The sequence below is a fragment of the Pseudorasbora parva genome, chromosome 16 (assembly GCF_024679245.1).
Source record: "Pseudorasbora parva isolate DD20220531a chromosome 16, ASM2467924v1, whole genome shotgun sequence".
Classification (NCBI taxonomy): Eukaryota; Metazoa; Chordata; class Actinopteri; order Cypriniformes; family Gobionidae; genus Pseudorasbora; species Pseudorasbora parva.
In genome coordinates, this window is record NC_090187.1 from 42,421,183 (window position 1) to 42,441,725 (window position 20,543).

General features: G+C 38.0%; 1 protein-coding gene and 1 long non-coding RNA gene across 4 annotated transcripts in view; both read right to left on the reverse strand.

The window, feature by feature from the left end:
• The window catches only part of kcnab1a (potassium voltage-gated channel subfamily A regulatory beta subunit 1a), a 166,794-nt gene that overhangs the window by 24,698 nt on the left and 121,553 nt on the right, over positions 1-20,543 (reverse strand). For all 3 annotated transcript variants that reach the window (XM_067419095.1, XM_067419093.1, XM_067419094.1), the window contains 3 exons: positions 13,141-13,178; positions 9,144-9,223; positions 9,017-9,061 (listed from right to left, as the gene is read on the reverse strand). In XM_067419095.1, coding sequence (XP_067275196.1) covers positions 9,017-9,061; positions 9,144-9,223; positions 13,141-13,178 — 163 coding nt within the window. The remainder of the gene's footprint in view (positions 1-9,016; positions 9,062-9,143; positions 9,224-13,140; positions 13,179-20,543) is intronic.
• LOC137043631 (uncharacterized) lies at positions 559-3,381 on the reverse strand. The gene is made up of 4 exons (XR_010898549.1): positions 3,167-3,381; positions 2,331-2,400; positions 935-996; positions 559-796 (listed from the first exon to the last, which is right to left on the reverse strand). It is a non-coding gene; the product is annotated as an uncharacterized lncRNA (long non-coding RNA).

The following is a 20,543-nucleotide window of genomic DNA, read 5'->3' on the forward strand; positions in this document are numbered from 1 at the left end:
TATAGGAAGCAATATAACAATATGCTACTTCAGAATACCTGCTAATCAAAAGACAGTCCAAACAATGTTCTTGTCAAAAATATTGTTTTTATTCAGTCAAACTGTTAAAACCATTTAATTTAAAACCATTGCATGTTAAGTTCATCAGCAATTGACAGGTATGGCTGTTAAAGGGATAGTTAACCCCCAAAAAATTAAAATTCTATCATTTACTTTTTCTTCAAGTTGTTTCAAACCTGTGTAAGTTTCTTTGATCTGTTGAACACAAAATAAGATATTTTAAAGAATGTTGGTAACCAGACAGTTGAAGTAGCCATTGATTTCCATAGTAGGAAAAAAAAAAACGATGGAAGTCAATGGGTGCCGGCAACTGTCTGGTTACCAACATTCTTTAAAATATCTTATTTTGTGTTCAACAGATCAAAGAAACTTACACAGGTTTGAAACAACTTGAAGAAAAAGTAAATGATAACAGAATTTTAATTTTTGGGTCAACTATCCCTTTGTGTGTGCACGAATGTAAATTAAACAAAAACATACAAGAAAACAGAACTTGAGGATTGGGTTGGGTAAAAGAATGACAGGTGAGCAACAACAACTAAAAACCCAACAAAAACAACAAGCGTCCCACTAACAGTGGTTGGTGGGTGTAGGCTTCAATTTGAAGTTTTCCATTCAAACTATTGACATGTGGGTTGATGGCCGTCACCTTCCTCTGCACCATCCTCTTGGTCCTCTTGCTGACTCCGTCGCAGTAGAACTCTGGCATTTCCATCTTCAGGGTTGATTCAGGAACCTGTTAGCAACATCATACCAGTCAATAAATTTGATTTATAAAATTCTTCCCATCCTCCAACTTTAAATTCTTACTAAACTGTTGCACACCTGATTTAATTACAATACAGAAGTGAAATGCAGAAAGAAATTAACTTGCCTCTGAACAAGCTCTAGTCAAGAGAGCATTTCCCTCAATGGATGCTGTCATGATTGAATGTCCTGAAAATGAAAGAATGCAATGTTAATTACCTACAATCTTTTATTTTAAAAATAACCTTATCTCAACAAAGTCCATAAACGGCATCACTCCATTCTTAAATGGTACAATTTACATATTACTATTTGTACACATTCATTGAGTATATGTATGTGCAGTAAATAAAATGTTGTGTGTGAATGAAAATACATATGTTAATACAGCTGTGTGTGTGTGTGTGTGTGTGTGTGTGTGTGTGTGTGTGTGTGTGTGTGTGTGTGTGTGTGGCTGTAAAACCATCTTTGAGTGTGTATGAGTATGTTTGTCTGAGGATGTACGAGTGTGTGTGTAATGAGACTGTTTGCGTGTATGTGAGTGTGTAGCTGTACGAAAATCTGTAAGTGAGTATGTACAGTATATGTGTATGTGTGAGTGAGTGGGTGTATGAGTGTGTATGTGTGAGTGTATATGAGTGTGTAGCTGTACACATATCAGTGTGTGTATGCAATATATTTATGTTTGAGAGTGTGTATAAGTATGTTTGTTTGTGTATGTGTGAGTGAGTGAGTGGATGAGTGTGTCTGTGTCAGGGTATATGAGTGTGTAGCTGTATAAACATTTTGTGAATGTACTATATGAGTGTGTTTGCATGTGTGAGTGAGTGGGTGTATGAGTGAGTGTCTATGAGAGTGAGAGTGTGTATGCATGTGTGAGTGGGTGTATGAGTGAGTGTCTATGAGAGTGAGAGTGTGTATGATTATGTATATGAGTGTGTTTGCATGTGTGAGTGAGTGAGTGGGTGGGTGTATGAGTGAGTGTCTATGAGAGTGAGAGTGTGTATGATTATGTATATGAGTGTGTTTGCATGTGTGAGTGAGGTGGGTGGGTGTATGAGTGAGTGTCTATGAGAGTGTGTATGATTATGTATATGAGTGTGTTTGCATGTGTGAGTGAGTGGGTGTATGAGTGAGTGTCTATGAGAGTGAGAGTGTGTATGATTATGTATACGAGTGTGTTTGCATGTGTGTGTGAGTGAGTGAGTGAGTGAGTGGGTGTATGAGTGAGTGTCTATGAGAGTGAGAGTGTGTATGATTATGTATATGAGTGTGTTTGCATGTGTGAGTGAGTGTCTATGAGAGTGAGAGTGTGTATGATTATGTATATGAGTGTGTTTGCATGTGTGAGTGAGTGTCTATGAGAGTGAGAGTGTGTATGATTATGTATATGAGTGTGTTTGCATGTGTAAGTGAGTGAGTGGGTGTATGAGTGAGTGTCTATGAGAGTGAGAGTGTGTATGATTATGTATATGTGTTTGTTATAGTACATTGCTACTTGAAAACCACATAACTTTACTTACCAAGCATAATGAGCCTGGGTGTGTCTGGTATCCCCTGCTGTGCCTCAATGTATGCATGGGTTGCAGTGACCTAAACACATTAAAAACAACATTAATTAAAATTATAGAATATCAAATAACTACTGTGCATAAAAAATGAGTATAACAAGTACAACTCGACAAATATTGTCAGTGATATTTTTCTCTCTTAAAATAATTTTCCACTGCATATTTATTTAAATATTTACAAAGGAAAGTTCTGTATTTTTAAGACTTGTTTTCACGTATTTTTCTAAACAACTTATTCAAATTGGTTCAGATCGCGAGTCCGTCTGCAGCCATTATCCGGGATAGGCTAATCTTTTTAGCAGTTTGAGCAGTCAATGTACGTCTATTATAATACAATAATTTCTTGCTGACAGGCTCGGATCGGACATTACGGAAAGGATCCCTACATAGATTATGTTTTTGTTATCATAATATCATTCAATACCAGCTTCCATTTGCAAATGCAGCAACTTAACTCACAGACTAAAATGATCTATCGTAAAACACACAAACATTAGGTTAACGGTTAACGTCACATTAAAACTCGACAGAAACAAAGAAAAAAACAATCTCGATTTGTCTTTCCACCGTTTTAACAATCACCGGGTCTGGTTTGGTCGAAATAAACCAGGCAATTCACCGAGTTAACGTTATATGTGAAAACACTGGGACAGCGGGGAAATACACATCTAAGAAGTTAACTCTGTAACGGTGTTTTTGCAACGGTCACTAAAACTTACACACTAAAAGCTATGTACACTAAAGCGTAAAATCCTGAAACCTAATTATAAAATTAAAAATTAACTTACCAAACGTTCTGATATCCACCCGACTGAGACATCCGTGAGTGAGCTGCTGCCAGAAGTTGTGTTCTGACGTCAGTCAAGGGGCGCACTTTCGCTGTTTACAGCTGTCCTGTATTATTGCCTGGCATATTACAGCCAAGTTACAGCTAAGTTACAGCAACACTAAAATATACTGTAAAATGTTCCCGCTCAAACAAAATTACCCAGAATGCAATACAAATTACAGTATATGACTGTATTATAAAAATGCAGTATTGTACTGTATGTTTTTACAGTAATGTGCTGCTAAATCTACAGCGACATTTAACAGTGTATGTTTTGCATGCATCACATTATTGTGCAGTGGCCCCTTTAAGAGACTGATCACTTGACTTATAACACGCACTACGTGCTGGTGACGTAGAAGTGAGGTATCTTTAGTGTGATGAGAGCCACGGTAGATGATACATCTTGCTCTACCTTGTGATAATATTTGATTAGTTTTATTTGTGACGCTGTGAAAGAGTGAATCTCTCATGTATGAGGCGGCGCGTGCCGGTGTACCTGCCAATAAACGTGTGAAATACAGACTTTTTTGCCTTCACGCTCTTTATTTTCATGAATCAAAGAGAGTTATCTGGGTCAGAGCGTTACAAGATCCACCTTGATAGTATCTGCGTTTCCATTACCCTTCGAATTGTGAAAACTTGAATTGCGAATTGAAAATACGCCCATTGGAAATGTGTCAATTTCACAAAAATTCCCATATATCGCAAAAAAAGTTTTTATGCTCACATGAGGTGGTTTTTCAGGTAATTCGAAAAAAGGCATTTTCACAAAACTGCAATGGAAACAGAAGACGAGACACTACAGAGTTCTATATTAAACTCATAAAAGACAATATAATTACAGGAATACTGGATTCTAAATAACAAAGAAATGTCACAAATGATCATTAAGACCTTAGGAGATATGAGGGAGAAACACCCACAAACACCTCATACTGCTCCAAAGTATAAAGGGCTTTCTTTGTCATTAATACTTGGAGAACACACCTACGTCTCTGTCTAACCCTCATTCTTGGAATGACTTAACGTGAGAGGAAAAAAATAAGTTTTATTCACATAACATCAGTTAATAGAAACACTGTCATTTGGCAATCGTTTTTTATAGACATTTTGAAAATATCGCCTGTAATGCCTATATAATTGCATGTGAAGACAAACACATTAAACAATCTTATAAACACTAGCAGTGCATAAGATATTAATTATGCAAATGTTGGAAAGATGAAATGCCCTGATGCCGATTGGAGCCTAATTAACATGTATAAATGCTGGATGTAGCCATGCCACAATTACATTATCATCTAGATCTGCTTCCAAAAATCAGATTTAACTGTTTAGTTTACATTTTAAAAAGGCAAATTATGGTTTTAGTTTGACTGAAATGCCTTCTATCTAGGTTGACCAGCTATTCGCTCGTTCATCGATCTCATGACCTCATCAAACAGGAAGTAGACGGTTTGAGGAAGAACTGCAGAGGTAGTGATGCCGTTGCTCAGTAATGATACGCCTGTAGATGTTTGGGCAATAATCTGCAGGTCACTCTGCTTTTGTAAATAGTGTAAATGAGATTTCACTGTGAACTCTCGCTGTCCTCTCAAAAACTGAGCTCTAAATTGTGGCCTTACAAAATAATTAAGATACACTTTAAAGATGACAGCTGAGGCTGTGAAATTTAACACATACAGCAGTGTCGTATTATTAATGTCAAGTGAACTCAACGACTAACCCCATTTCACACCCAATTGTCACTGTGTAGCAAAGAAACAGCTGGTGTAAAAACCACATGAATTCACACTATCGTCGATGGATGGAGTGAGATGAAAGGAAAGAGAATGAAAGAAAAGGGAGGAAATTAGGGATTGATGCAGGCATTAGAATATGGGAAAGCTAAAGAATGAACTGAAAGATATGAAAGCCTGAGTAGGAAAGTAAACTAATGAACGACAGAATAGAGGGCCACTAGATCCACAGCGTACGGTCTCGGTTCATTAAAACTGGATCCCTTCATCTTTAACGTACATTCATTACATTACACGTAAATGTCCCAATTCCTCCACTTATAATCCGGTTGTTAAGGCTGACGTCACACGGCAGCGCTTCCGGGTCAAAACGCTCTATCTTATACCACAAGAAAAACTACAAACGGTGCTAATATACACACACAATGTGGTGTAATACTACAAGAAAAGTTATAATAATAACCTTTTTCTCCATACCAACATTCCAGATTGCCAGATAGTGATTCATCTTTTATAAATCGGTAAAATATTAATGTCTGTAACGCTGTGACCATAGAGAATGTTGTAGACTGTATTTAAAATGTTTAACTTTTTTAAATGTTTGATGTTTAATATAAAAAAAATAGTGCTCATAAACGTGCGTCGATGGCATTCTCAAGTGAAACGAGTTGAGGCTTGGACCCAGAAACGGCGTTCCTTACGTTACGACTTAACAAGCGGATACACCCTAAAGTATGTACTCTTTTTGTGAAAAAAAGTGGCAAAAAAAAGTTTATTTGAAAGCACTGAATCGCTATCAAATCGTGATTAGTTCAATTCTTAGCATTTTAAATTGATTATTGACCTAAATTAATGATTCACGATTCAAAAATACAAATTTCAAGATAGATGAATATGCATCATCAGGATTTGTAATCGGTTTATCAAGAAAACGAGTGAATCGTTACACCCCTATTTGGGACATACTATCACGTCATACAATTGCGTCTTCAACGGCCGCATCCTGTCACTGTAAATGTCAATCATGATCTCACAGTTCAAATCTTCCACATTTCATTAAATTCCCTACTGTATCAGAGAGAAATGTAGAGAACACTCCTCTTTTAATGCATAGCGAAGTCAGTCAGTCACGCATATCTCTATACTCTTTTCAACATACTATGCTTTTGGGACACACTTATTCTAATCTCACATACTATTGATGATGGATAATATGGACATTGGGGCGCAGGGATGCACACACTGGCCACGTTATTAGGTACACCTGTTCAACTGCTCGTTACCACAAATATCTAATCAACCAATCACATGGCAGGACCTCAATGCATTAATGCTGCCTTCACGTGCTATCGGAAGTTTCCTACTTCCCACTTCAGAAGTCATGATTACGAGCTTGTTGTGTTTAGGTGCTTTGTTGTCGGAAAGAATGGAGGACGACAGGTTCATACTTTTGTGCGTCTTGGGAAAATGTTATTTTAACCATTTCAGTCATTTCCCGGTCCCAGAAAATCATAGAATCACTGGCAAACATAGCAGCACAACACGAGAGCATATTGTTTATAGTCACATTCACAATAAAGGCATAATGTAGACTAAAATGGCAATAGTTTTTAGTCATACACTATTGTATAGCTACTTTTACCACACTATTTAGATAGTCAGCTTGCTCACTATTCTGGAATGATGGTCAACTATATGCGATTTTTTAAATGTGTTTAAAATAGACAATATGCTTCAAATGAGTGTTAATTTATTTAAATATGTACTACTTTAACGACAAGACAAGACAATGAAACTGTTGCACAAAAAAACTAATAAAACACCACAGCAGAAATTCTTCTCCCCTCCGCCATTTTGAACGGTTATGCCACGCCCATCTCGGGAACTTGGGTATCAAAATTATTCCCGAACTTCCCAGGGTTAAACACGACATCAGAGAGCGTTCAAGTGCAATTTTTACCTCGGAAACTCGTATTTACGATCATTCCGATTGCAAGTGAAGGCAGCATAAGGCTCATTCAGTTCCCTAGCTCTCTAGCTCATGAATCAGTATATCGTGTACATGAATTCGGGCACCTCTTCATCCTTTGAAGAGGATGAAGAGAGGAAAGGCAGTTGGCCCTGATGACATACCAGTGGAGGTATGGAAGTGTCTAGGAGAAATGGCAGTAGAGTTTTTAACTAGGTTGTTCAACAAGGTCTAAGAGAGTGAGAGGATGCCTGAGGAATGGAGGAGAAGTGTTTTGGTGCCGATTTTTAAGAACAAGGGAGATGTGCAGAGTTGTGGAAACTACAGAGGTATTAAGCTGATGAGCCATACAATGAAGTTGTGGGAAAGAGTAGTGGAAGCAAGGCTAAGGGGAGAAGTGGACATTTGTGAGCAGCAGTATGGTTTCATGCCAAGAAAGAGCACTACAGATGCATTATTTGCTTTGAGAATGTTGATGGAGAAGTACAGAGAAGGTCAGAAAGAGCTGCATTGTGTCTTTGTAGATTTAGAGAAAGCATATGACAGAGTGCCAAGAGAGGAGCTGTGGTATTGTATGAGGAGGTCTGGAGTGGCAGAGAAGTATGTTAGAGTGGTGCAGGATATGTATGAGAGCAGTAAGACAGGGGTAAGGTGTGCCGTAGGTGAGACAGAGGACTTCACGGTGAAGGTGGAATGCATCAAGGATCGGCTCTGAGCCCCTTCTTGTTTGCAGTGGTGATGGACAGGCTGACAGATGCAACAGATGCAGGACGCGGGCTCATTACACATTGGGACACTGAGGACTATTTCCGGTGACGACAAGCCCTCATTGTACAACATCATTACTGGAATTTATGAACCGCAGCAGAGCTGGCATCTTTCTGACATTACTTGTGATGTTATTTAATTATGAAAAATACTTTGCTTATTACATATCCGTACAACAATTCAGCCGTAAATAAAGTATAAATATATTTGCTAGATTGTGTTCCTTCTCCAGCTAATGATGTATGTTTATGCTGAAATATAATAAAATAATAGTTTGCTTTTTAAAAACATCTATCGCGTGTCATTATGTGTAGCCAGTTGGCTCACGTGATTTAAGTTTCGCATTTCATAACCTCCGTTCTGCTCCCTGGGTTTTGAGTTGTATTGTGGGAGTTTTTAGGGAGCGAACGTTTCAGTGCACTGGGAGGATTCTGGGATGGAGACCGCCCTTAAAATGGCCGACTCCCTGACCAGTGCCCGACTACGGAGGGAGCTGATTGAGACATTTTTAATAGCTGCGTCCCAATTCAGAGGCTGCATCCTTCGAAGGCCGTGAAGGTCAGACTGAGTGTTGATGAACGGGACGGTCTGGCCTACGGATGATTGTTCTTGATTCCCAGTGGCAGTAACATTAGTACTGTACTTTTCTGAAAATTGCATCAAACTGTCTACTAGGGGTGTAATCGATGTGTGACAACACCATAATACCGGTATCACAAAATCTTTTTTAATAATGTACAAGTCTTTACTGATAATTTGATCAATGTAATGTTCTTTCTGAAAGTAGTAAATTCTTTAAAAAAAAAAAAAAAAAACGAAATTACAGCAAACTTGCACCCCCCTCCCTAAATCGTAGTAAACAAACTGCATACAGTTATCAGTGTTTAGGATACATCGCTGTACACCACAATGCAAAGCATTATGCAAAGAGTTTATCTTTTCATCTGTAATAACTTTCCCTCACAACACAGCTCATGTGGAAAGTGCTTTGAATCTTGCAGCGAATAATTAATCTCACTTAAAGTGACAAATCAGTCATTTTTCAAAGTCAGCAAAAGCACTGTCATTGAAGTCATGGTGATCATAGTCGGTTGCCATAGCAACAACCCTCACCTAGAGCCTCTCGTCTGCTGGTACCGATTAAGTGAAACTGAGCAGCATCCTAGAGATCAAAGTCCTCTTCAAAAGTGTGTGTGTGAGTAATGAGACGTAACCAGCAGGTACAATACAACTACAAAGCTCCAGTTCCACTTGCTTTTTCGTCTGAACCTCCTTTATCTTGTTTTACAGCCACACTGAAGTGCTTGACATATATAGAAATCAACTGTACCTCCAGCCTTTCTTTCTGATGATGTTTCCCAGTATGACTTCAGCTCTGTAACAGACAGAGATGTTAATAATGACTCATGGAGTAAAGGGAATTATGGGTAATCTTGTTGATGCTGAGTCATACTCACTTTCCAGCAGCATACACCTCTGCGGTGTCAAAAAGGTTCACCCCGCTCTCATACGCGATAGTCATCAGCTGCTCCGCCACCTGACACACACACACACACACACACACACACACACACACACACACACACACACACACACACACACACACACACACACACACACACACACACACACACACACACACACACACACAATTAGAGAAAGAGGTGTCAACATGTCACAGTAAGTGTATAATGATTTTATTGCCATTTCACACTTCTTCACACACTAGAATTTCTACAAATCTAAAATCAATAAGGCTATATTTATTATTTAAATATTTATTCATATTCTAAATTTTTTATTAAAATGCCTAAAAACCCTAACGCATAAATAAAATGAAAAACTACATTTAAAATATTATTTTTTGTTGTATATAAATATATATATTTATATTTATTTATATAGATACACACACGTGTGTGTGTGTGTGTGTGTGTGTGTGTGTGTGCGTGTGTGTGTGTGTGTGTGTGTGTGTGTGTGTGTGTGTGTGTGTGTGTGTGTGTGTGTGTGTGTGTGTGTGTGTATTTATAATAACCACTATTTTTTTTTAATTTAAATGGGTATTTGTACATGGAAAATAATTTATTTGTTTAATTATTTATTTGAAGGGGGTCCTTTGCAAAGAGATCATCATACTTTTATTTATGATCCAAGTTATTCAACTAAATATACAAATAAAATGTATGAATTAGGTTTTATTTAATTCTATAAACTAAAATACTGATCTGCCAACATTGTCGCTCTATGATAAATTAAAATAAGATGATAACATCACTGTTTTCTCCAGTACGACTGTACAGCCTAATCTACTTTTCTTGCAATATTATCCTGTTTGACACTGTGAAGCTGCTTTGACACAATCGTGATTGTAAAAGCGCTATATAAATAAAGTTGATTGATTGATTGATTGACTGTTTTCCAGTCCATAATTACCTATGGACGGAACATGTTTGGTGCTATTGGAAATTTCATCAAGACCAGATCAATCATTCCACATATTAAAAATAGCTTAACATTGCCTTTTCAAAACTTTTGTGTCACTTGGACATTTAAGCCATCAGCCAGCCTGAGTCGTTCAGGTGTGACTGTGTTTAAACAATTAAAGGGTGATTTAGGAAGTTTGTGTTTTCGGTCAGAGCATTCATTCAGTCATCAATAACATTTCCCTCAGTGTGTTTTGTTGTGCAGTGGACCTCAGGTGAATGTACAGGGTGAGAGTGTGTTTGCAGCTGATTGAGTTAGTGTGAAGGATAGATGGGTGTATGTGGGGGATTATTTAAGTCTCTCATGCTCTGCCTCAGGCCAGAATCACATAAATGAATCAGCATAAAAATAAGACAAAAGCAGACCATGGAATAAGGGAATAAAAAGCATTTTGAGAGGCACAGAAGATAGGAGCGTATGAGGTTTTAGATATTCAGCCCTCCGTGGATGTGTTGATATAACATTTGAGAGTGCTAATGTAAATGGGTTTGGCTTGCTGCCTTTTAAGGCTTGTGATATTTTTTTAGCTTCTTAAAGTTTTCTTACAGAACACAGTGATTACATTTTTTTCTATCAAGCTCAACAAATCTCCAAGCTCATCAATAGAGCAACTCCGCCAAGAAGGTGACCCTAAGCAGAAAGAGAGAGAGGAAGTGAGCGATGGGAAAATGGCAAAAGGTTTCATGGAAGAGGAGAGTGAAATGATCGTGAACAAAGCTGTGGTGTTGCTCTTATAGATGGCAATAAGTCAATGGTTATGTTTACACAGTCAATGTTTGGGACTGACAAACCAAAAATAACAGGTGTGACTCAAATGATCAAACTGTCCCAAAGGAGTGGATTGAGTACAGTATAACCAAAATGAACCCCTTCTCAGAATAGCAAAACTGTATTGAATCTAAGAGTTTAAAGGGGTCATGGATTTTTGTAAATTATGGTTTTATATGGATAATGTTTTCAAAAAACTTACTTGTGTGCAGTAGTGAGTGGGTGTTGATACTGGTTCCTATGCAATGATGTTAGCCAATCACAACCGTTTACTGGCAAGCATATTATAAAATAATAAAGCGTTCACTTAAGGTTTGTGATGCAGCTGCTGTCAGATTCAATAGAGTCTCTGATTCATCTTCCAGCAAAAGTTGATTTGCAAACTGCATTTCACTGTGCCTCGTTTACAAAAAGATCTGCAGTCAAATGCTCCGAACAAACATATAATACTCTGAAATGATCCATTAAACACTATTGAAAATAAACCATCCACTTGTTTCCAAAGCTGGGATCCCTCTGAAGTCTGTAGAGTGGGAGTGGCCTATGGTGTAACACTTTACTATGGGGAACACATATACACTATTAACTAGGATTTTTGCCTCAATAAACTCCTAATTTACTGCTTATTAATAGTTAGTAAGGCAGTTTTTGTATCATTTAAGTTTAGGTATTGGGTAGGATTAAGGGATGTAGAATAAGGTCATGCAGAATAAGGCATTAAAATGTGCAAATAAACAGTCAATATCCTAGTAATATGCATGATAATAAGCAACTAGTTAATAATTAATAACTGAACCCTAAAAAAAAGTGTTAGCGCAATCATATACAACTATTAGTTTGTGGAGGAAGCCATATGCAAATGTGTTTTCTTTTGTGAAGTCACAGATTTAATTTCTCATGCCATGACCCCTTAAAAAAAAATGCTATAAAATATGATAAATATAATATTTAAAAAAAAGTGTGGCGGGGTCCCCCTGACATTTTTACTGTAGTAGATCAATTTACATTAAGTGCAAATAGTCCGCAAACGTCTGGTCAGGGTCAGACAAAAAGATATTGCACCAATAATTTAGTCAATAGTGTAGGGGTAAGGCACATGGCAGAAACTTTTGATTCAAATCAACCTGAGGTTTGATCCGCCTTTTGCCGACCTCACTCTTCTCCCTTTTCCCATCACATATATCGGAAAGGCTTTTATTTTCAATAAAAATTAAATTTTATGCTAAAACTATTCTGGGAACCAATACATATATTAATATATGCACATTTAAACAATTCACACCTCCTGACCTGTACTAAATTCATCGTGTTGAAGTACCTTAATGCCGCGACTTACTTTCTAGACTTTCAATCCACATTTCACCTATTCAAACTCCTGCCACATCAACGTAATGTTTTGCATTATCTGTGGCATTCCTTATTCTCAGTTCGAGGTAATCAAATTAAGGGAAATATAATCATCTGTAGATGACGAACTGAGAGAAGAGCAACGTTCACACTCTGTAGCCTCATTTCATACAACGTCAACTCTAGTTCATCTAACAGAAGTCTCTTAACACTTCCTTAATCCTCCTCCTACTACACACACTCTGAGACTGTTACTTACACACAAAGTGCTAACATAAAGTCCTGATTGAGACATTGTCCTCTGACACCCCAACGCCTCAGAGAAAGCAAATCCCTTACGACGGCAGAGAAACAAACTGCCCTGTCACTCTACACTGGGAGTTTAGTCAGATCGACAGGACGCTGAGTCATTCCACAGCCGAAAACTGTGTGTGCGCGTGTTTAGGACGCAGTGACGATTCCAACATTTCATGCTCTATCTCTTGACAACCAGCACAGAAAGAAATGGTCTGTTTGACCGCAGAGACTAAGGACATTTGAACCCTTCCGTTGAGGCAGAAAGATGTTTTATATAAACTCACATGCCCTCAGAAACAAATTATCATCCTCACTTGTCCTCTAGGTTGACACGGCAGTCCCTTCCATGACTGTGTGCTTGTGTGCTTTACACAACTTCTAGAACTAAATGTCAGGGTGTTTTGCATCATGTGTGCTCACATACACAGAATATTTGCCATCTGCAGGCTTTTCTTGTCACTCTCGCTGTTATTTTCACTATGCTCTGATTGTAATCGTTTCATACTTTCATATCTTCAGGTAAATGTCAGCAAAGAAAACAGAACAATTCTCACTTACTTCATCTGAAATCTGCCCTCCAAAAGTCACCCAAGTGCCTGTAAAGGAAAAGGAAAAATATGTTGAGGATGAATTGTGATATTTCTCACAAAAGCACTTCTCCTCATTTAATGACCGTTTGATTATCACTTGAAGAGCAAAAAGGTCCAGGGGACCAGAGGAAACCTGTGTTTTCTGTGCTGTCAGAATCGTCCTCCTCAAGCCTCTTCTAAATGTGCAATTAAGCAGCCTTTCCTACTCAACCATTAGGATTTTCATATGCAGTGCTGCTGAGCCTGTACAAATTATGGGTTGCCAAATGTGAACGAAACAATGCTGGAAATAACCACACAGTTGTGCCATATACTTAGCACAAACAAAAGGAAATTTTGACATTATTATAAATTATGGGTTGCCACATACTACTGGCAATTTCACGGCTAATATACGTTTCAACAATTTCTAATTTAAGTTATAAGATTCCTATATATATATTCATTTAAACAGCGTTCTTTAATAACACATCCTCTTAATTAATCAACATAAAAGGAAATTATTCATTATATAGTATACATTAAATATAATCTCCTTTGTAAAAGCTTTATGAGACAAATGTTCCTCCCTTTAGATGAGCTCACAAAAATAGTTACTAAATGTTTTATATCTACCTGAATTAATTATGAATTACAGTAAGAATAAAGCATTTATTAACACACTGAGTAACTATTACTATATGTGACCCTGGAGCACAAAACTGATCATGTGTCTCACAGGTATGTTTGTGGGAGTAGCCAAAAATAAATTGCATGAGTCAAAATGATCCATTTTTCTTTTATGCCAAAAATCATTAGGATATTAAGTGAAGATCATGTTCCATGAAGATATTTAGTAAATTCCCCTACTGTAAATACAGGGAGTGCAGAATTATTAGGCAAGTTGTATTTTTGAGGATTAATTTTATTATTGAACAACAACCATGTTCTCAATTAACACAAAAAACTCATTAATATCAACGCTGAATATTTTTGGAAGTTTTAGTTTTTAGTTTTAGCTATTTTAGGGGGATATCTGTGTGTGCAGGTGACTATTACTGTGCATAATTATTAAGCAACTTAACAAAAAACAAATTTATACCCATTTCAATTATTTATTTTTTACCAGTGAAACCAATATAACATCTCAACATTCACAAATATACAAATGTTTTTGGTTTTTGAAAAATGCCTTTACCAATCCAGCCACGGGCCCATCCATCTGGCCCATCAAGACTCACTCTCATTTCATCAGTCCATAAAACCTTAGAAAAATCAGTCTTGAGATATTTCTTGGCCCAGTCTTGACGTTTCAGCTTGTGTGTCTTGTTCAGTGGTGGTCGACTTTCTGCCTTTCTTACCTTGGCCATGTCTCTGAGTATTGCACACCTTGTGCTTTTGGGCACTCCAGTGATGTTGCAGCTCTGAAATATGGCCAAACTGGTGGCAAGTGGCATCTTGGCAGCTGCACGCTTGACTTTTCTCATTTCACGGGCGGTTATTTTGCGCCTTGGTTTTTCCACACGCTTCTTGCGACCCTGTTGACTATTTTGAATGAAACGCTTGATTGTTCGATGATCACGCTTCAGAAGCTTGGCTATTTTAAGACTGCTGCATCCCTCTGCAATATATCTCACTATTTTTGACTTTTCTGAGCCTGTCAAGTCCTTCTTTTGACCCATTTTGCCAAAGGAAAGGAAGTTGCCTAATAATTATGCACACCTGATATAGGGTGTTGATGTCATTAGACCACACCCCTTCTCATTACAGAGATGCACATCACCTAATATGCTTAATTGGTAGTAGGCTTTCCAGCCTATACAGCTTGGAGTAAGACAACATGCATAACGAGGATGATGTGGTCAAAATACTCATTTGCCTAATAATTCTGCACTCCCTGTATATAAGAAATGTATAATTAGGGGTAATTTTTGCACCTTCAGATTCCAGATTTTAAAATAGTTGTATGTCAGCCAAATATTGACATATCCTTACTAACCATACATAAATATAAAGCTTATTTATTCAGATGATATAAATCTCAATTTCAAAACATATACTCTTATGACTGGTTTTGTTATCCAGGGTCACATATGTCTAAATAATAAGATAATGTATATTTAAATAGATTATTAATCATGTACTTACACTTTCTTGAATAGATGATCTTATGAACTACTGACAACTGGTTTGTAAATAATATAATACTTAATTTAAAAATAATAAATAGATTACTAATAAAGTATGAAAATACAATTATTAAACGCATTATAAATTAAGAATAAAGCATGTATAGTTGTATTTATAAAAAGCTTATTAATGTCTATTAATTATTTATAAATTATGAATTAATTATTTACTAATGCTTCATAGCATGCAGTTTTTATACAGTGTTACCCAATATTTACATTCAAAAATCACCTCATCACCGAAATATTTGCTAAACCCCAAATGTATTAAAAAGTGTGCCATTTGAAAAAGGCACAATATCTCCTAAAGTCTGATCGGGCTGATTATGGTGCCACTCCAGCTGAGTTATGGATGTGCTGTTTATAGCCGGTTACAGAGTGGGAACCTACAGCGGAGCAGCTTTACCTACTTCTAACAGCTGCAGATTCAGAGAAAATACTCCAAAGAGCTGTAAATCCAGGCCAGCAGAACAGAAGTTACAAGCTCAGCCAGTTGAGCTTATAAATAGCAGCTGCTGTCTGACTCAGAGATGTAATGCTGCTGTGGCCGTACAGTACCAGGAAAAGACCCCCAATTTATGGCACATTGCTTATGTAGCACCAGGATAACGGGAAACGATCTCCGCCTCTGAGGCCGTTACATGAGTTTTAATGAGGTATGGAGATGTATTTTTGCGCAGGGAATAATCATAACTTTAACCCTGCCCACGCCCTCAGTGCTGCAGTGGGGTCAAGTAAAGCGGTCCTATATTTAATCGCACTTCTACAACATGCTGACATCAGCAACCACCTTCCTATTTCGAGATGTCCCAATAGGAGGATTTCAACAAGCAAAGTAGTAATGTATGGCATTAGTACTCCGTTGAAAACACCCGTGTGACTTACTTTCTTCGATCAAACACTAAAGGAAATTACTTGAACTGTTCCCTTTTTAACACAATTTCAGAAAGTATGCAGAAACACAGTAAAATGGTTGTATAAGCATCAGAACTGTAGTCTAAATGACTTTATTTGACAACAGCTTAGGGTGATAGATGGACTGATCGAAATGTATCCCTTTCCCCACCAACGTTTTTTTTTATTTATTGAAGTTTCCAGTCAGCACTTGCATTTCTGGTCATTTTCACAAAAGTGTCATTACCCCCAGAATATTATGTTGTATGAATATCTGAACATGCAATATATCAAAAGAATGAACAGATTCTTTTGAATCTTTTGAACACACCCAAAGGGTCTGTTCACACTTGGCATGTTTGGTTGGATTAAAGCGAGCTCTGGTTTGATTCCTCTGTTAGTGAATAAGTTCATTTGAATAAGTGTGAATGCTGCCATATGAACACTGAAGCTCATCGAACAAGAGGAACAAGATGCTGAAAACAAACTGATGTAATTCAAATGAAATATGAACGCAACACGGACCAAAGACATATATGAACCAAAAACAGGACATGATATCACAAGATGTGACCCCCCCCCCCCCCAAAAAAAAAGACATAATGCTGAAGCACATCTGTTTTTTCTCATCATAGTCATGATATTGCCCATCGCAGTTTGGTACAGGCGTCAGAACTGTGTCTCCTCGCAGCAGATCTTGGTGTGTGTGTGACGGACGGAGTCCTGACGCTATTTTGACTCCCTTTACACATTTTATAAGTTCTCAGCTGCTCAAAATACCATCACATGAAGCTACGCACATACAACGAGCACATTTGGCCGCACACAGCATTGTTTTGGATCTTCGTGTAAATTCCATCACCATGTACACGTAATAAAATTGTATGTTGTAAAAATTGTTGAGAACATATCCCTATGATTTTAGGTTCTGTATTTTTAGGTTAGGGGTTAAAATACCAATGTGAACTCTGAGAGGACCAGGACTAAATGTTGTTGTTTTTTGTCCGGACCAATCGAATCAAGCAAACCGAACTACAAGTGAGAACGCACCCTTAATCTTAAAATAAAACGAATAGTTTGGTCTCTACCGAAGTCTAAACTCAAAGTAAAAGGCATTTCTCACAGGATAAGAATTAGTACTTTCACGAGAACAAAACCACCCAATACAGTCACTTTCATCTAGGTTTAATTCATTATAACTTTCATTATCAGTAAATACATTCGAATGTGTCATGTGGCCTTGGTTTCTATATTGTGTTCAACTTCAGCTGAGGGTAGAGATGCCATAAGCAGATGAGAGGCAAGAACACAAGGCCAACGAGTCAGTGACATGCAGGCGCTGTGCTTATGGCAAGAGCGATATTGTGAAAACAAGGGAGCAAATTAACTCCCACTAGACGTCAGATATATGATGTGCCAAGCAAGCATGTCACTTATGGGAAGGACTGACAGTGCTTTAAGCAGCAAGAGTCCTCCACACACAGACAAACGCAACATTTTTGCAGATGCATGTAAACACATTTAGCACTTATTTTTCAGAGTGCAGAAACATTTGACTAGCCTTTCCTGAGCAGTTCTTTTTCACATCCTTGAGCTTAATACCAAACTCACAGCGTGTATAATTGAACAGGCTAGTTCAGTAGATCATCCGTGTGATTGACATCACCGCTTTGGGCAGCATGTATAAGGTCAGTATGCAGAAACTCATTGTTAATTCCTCTCTCACTCGTCCTCTCCAGATGCATTAGCATTTTGCTCCAGCACCCCGGATGTGTCAGCTGTAAAATGTTAACAGTCCGGCGTTAACCTTCTCTGTGTGAATTTTCTCTCTCTGCAGAATCATTTTGATGGATTTTTAGAAAAAGAAGTTCCCGAGAGTTCCTTCAAACCAGGGTCAGAAATTAACTTTCGCATTAAGAGGCAATATACACGTTGCTGGTTAAATATATTAACTAAAGTTAATTAAATATATTTTATGGATTATGGATTAATGTCTGAATGAAAAAATATCATTGGAGTGTCATATACTTGGCTAAATGAAACATTTAGTGTATTTAGATTTTGTTGGCTGGACTTCATGCCGGTGTATGTTAAACTACATCAGGTTCACATCCTCTGCAGTTAGGCAGATCCATATGCAGCTAATATAGACTAATGTTTATGGACTACTTTTCCAGAAACCTCAGGACAGTGGCGGTCAACCTATTAGGTCCTGTCTCTTGGTGGGGCCTCGATTTACTGCAGAGAAAGAGTGTGTAATGATGGGGAAAGTTTAGCTGTTGCCTGGCCACAAATATGATGTGTTTATATGAATAGAGATATTCTGGTAACTGTCTATAGGGATAATGCTATTCATTACTGCTGGTCTATGACCAGTTTCTACACCCTGGCAAAGTAAACACCATTTACAGCAAACACTGTGAAAAATGTCTTCATTTCTCAAATTTGAATTGAAACATTTACACAGATTTTACATAAATTAAAAGGAGAATAAATCATGAAATATATATCGCTATAATTATTTATAAATTATCGTTTAGGATTTTTTTATGTTTTTGAAAGGCTCTACAGCCATATGATTAACAGATCGTTATTAATGCAAATTAAAATGCTTACAAATGTCATTAAACTTTTAATTCATATGATCAAGCACTTCTTAAAATCTGAACAGTTTACAGTGATTAAAATAATTATTAATACATTTTAAACTAAATATTGATTATTGAGTTCATCAACATGCACATTCTCTCACATTTCTAGCTACGTGAATATAGGTGAAGTGAATAACACTGATGATCTCTTCATCACGGCTCCTGTTAGTGGGTGGGATATATTAGGCAGCAAGTGAACATTTTGTCCTCAAAGTTGATGTGTTAGAAGTAGGAAAAATGGGCAAGCGTAAGGATTTGAGTGAGTTTGACAAGGGCCAAATTGTGATGGCTAGACGACTGGGTCAGAGCATCTCCAAAACTGCAGCTCTTGTGGACTGTTCCCGGTCTGCAGTGGTCAGTATCTATCAAAAGTGCTCCAAGGAAGGAACAGTGGAGAACCGGCCACAGGGTCATGGGCGGCCAAGGCTCATTGATGCACAGGCTGGCCCGTGTGGTCCGATCAAACAGACGAGCTACTGGAGCTCAAAATGCTCAAGAAGTTAATGCTGATTCCGATAGAAAGGTGTGTGACTGGAGGGACAGGCCAGGGCGGGACAGGAGGAACAGGGGAAACTAAAAGTTTAGACGGCCAGGTTGACCTGCAGAGTCCAGGCGGCCAGGGAGGCGCCTAAGAGGCATTACCGGCCCAGCAGTGTCCACCGGCACGGAGTCCACCAGCACAGGGACCTGAAGCTGAAGCTCCACCCTCCACCTATCGACCAATCACAAAGTCAGTAGTGTTTGGGCATCCGGGTTGCCAGATCTGCTCTAGTAACCTCAGCTGCAGATCTACAAACGTTCCTGCTGATCCTGCAGCCAATCTGGCAACCTCGATACACCGCTCTACAGTCATTTAAAAGTGATTGCAGTACCAGTTTTGGCCACAATCTTACATACACTTCCTTTAAATCAACACCCTCTCAATAAACCCCACACTCCACTCACAAGTGTTATGTCTTTGCTAAAAATCTAATCAAATTCACCAGATAAACCGCTTGAACTTGTGAAGATGGCACTCTCTGGTGGATTTCATCCCAATTCCCAAAAACATGTCAAGCTGATGCTGCCAAATCAGGCAGGACCGGCACTGCCTCGTGAAATCACTGTTCTAGTACACACCAAAACCAGCAAAAAGGATCAAACTCTTCCCTCTCTAAACTACCAAAAAAAAAAAAAGCCTGTCTGTTTAACCTCAGCCTGGGGGACGTGATTACAAGAGCTGCAGAATGACGAAATTCAGTGGTGTTTACAGAAAGAAAAGTTTCTTCATGAGTGACATTTTGAGGTGAGTTTGATTCCTCCTCAGGGTTTGGGAAATGAACCGAAGGTCATTGTAGGAAAGAATCAAATGTTTCTTTTGTTGTGTGTGTGTGTGTGTGTGTGTGTGTACACTAGAGGCAAACCTAGAATTTACTACATGCAGCTACATCAAGCTAGCAGAATCTCTCTGATTCATCAATGAGCAGATGGCAACAAGCAACAAATAACCTGGGAAAAGAAGAAAAAGTAAGAGAAGGGCTGAAAGAAATATGTGGAATTCGATAACTTCTTTGCTTTCATTTCCATCTCATTAGCCTTGATTGCACTGCATTAGGGAATTGCTAATATCCCGATCATGTCTGTTTTGTGCTCAAACAGACCTATTGCTACAGTACATC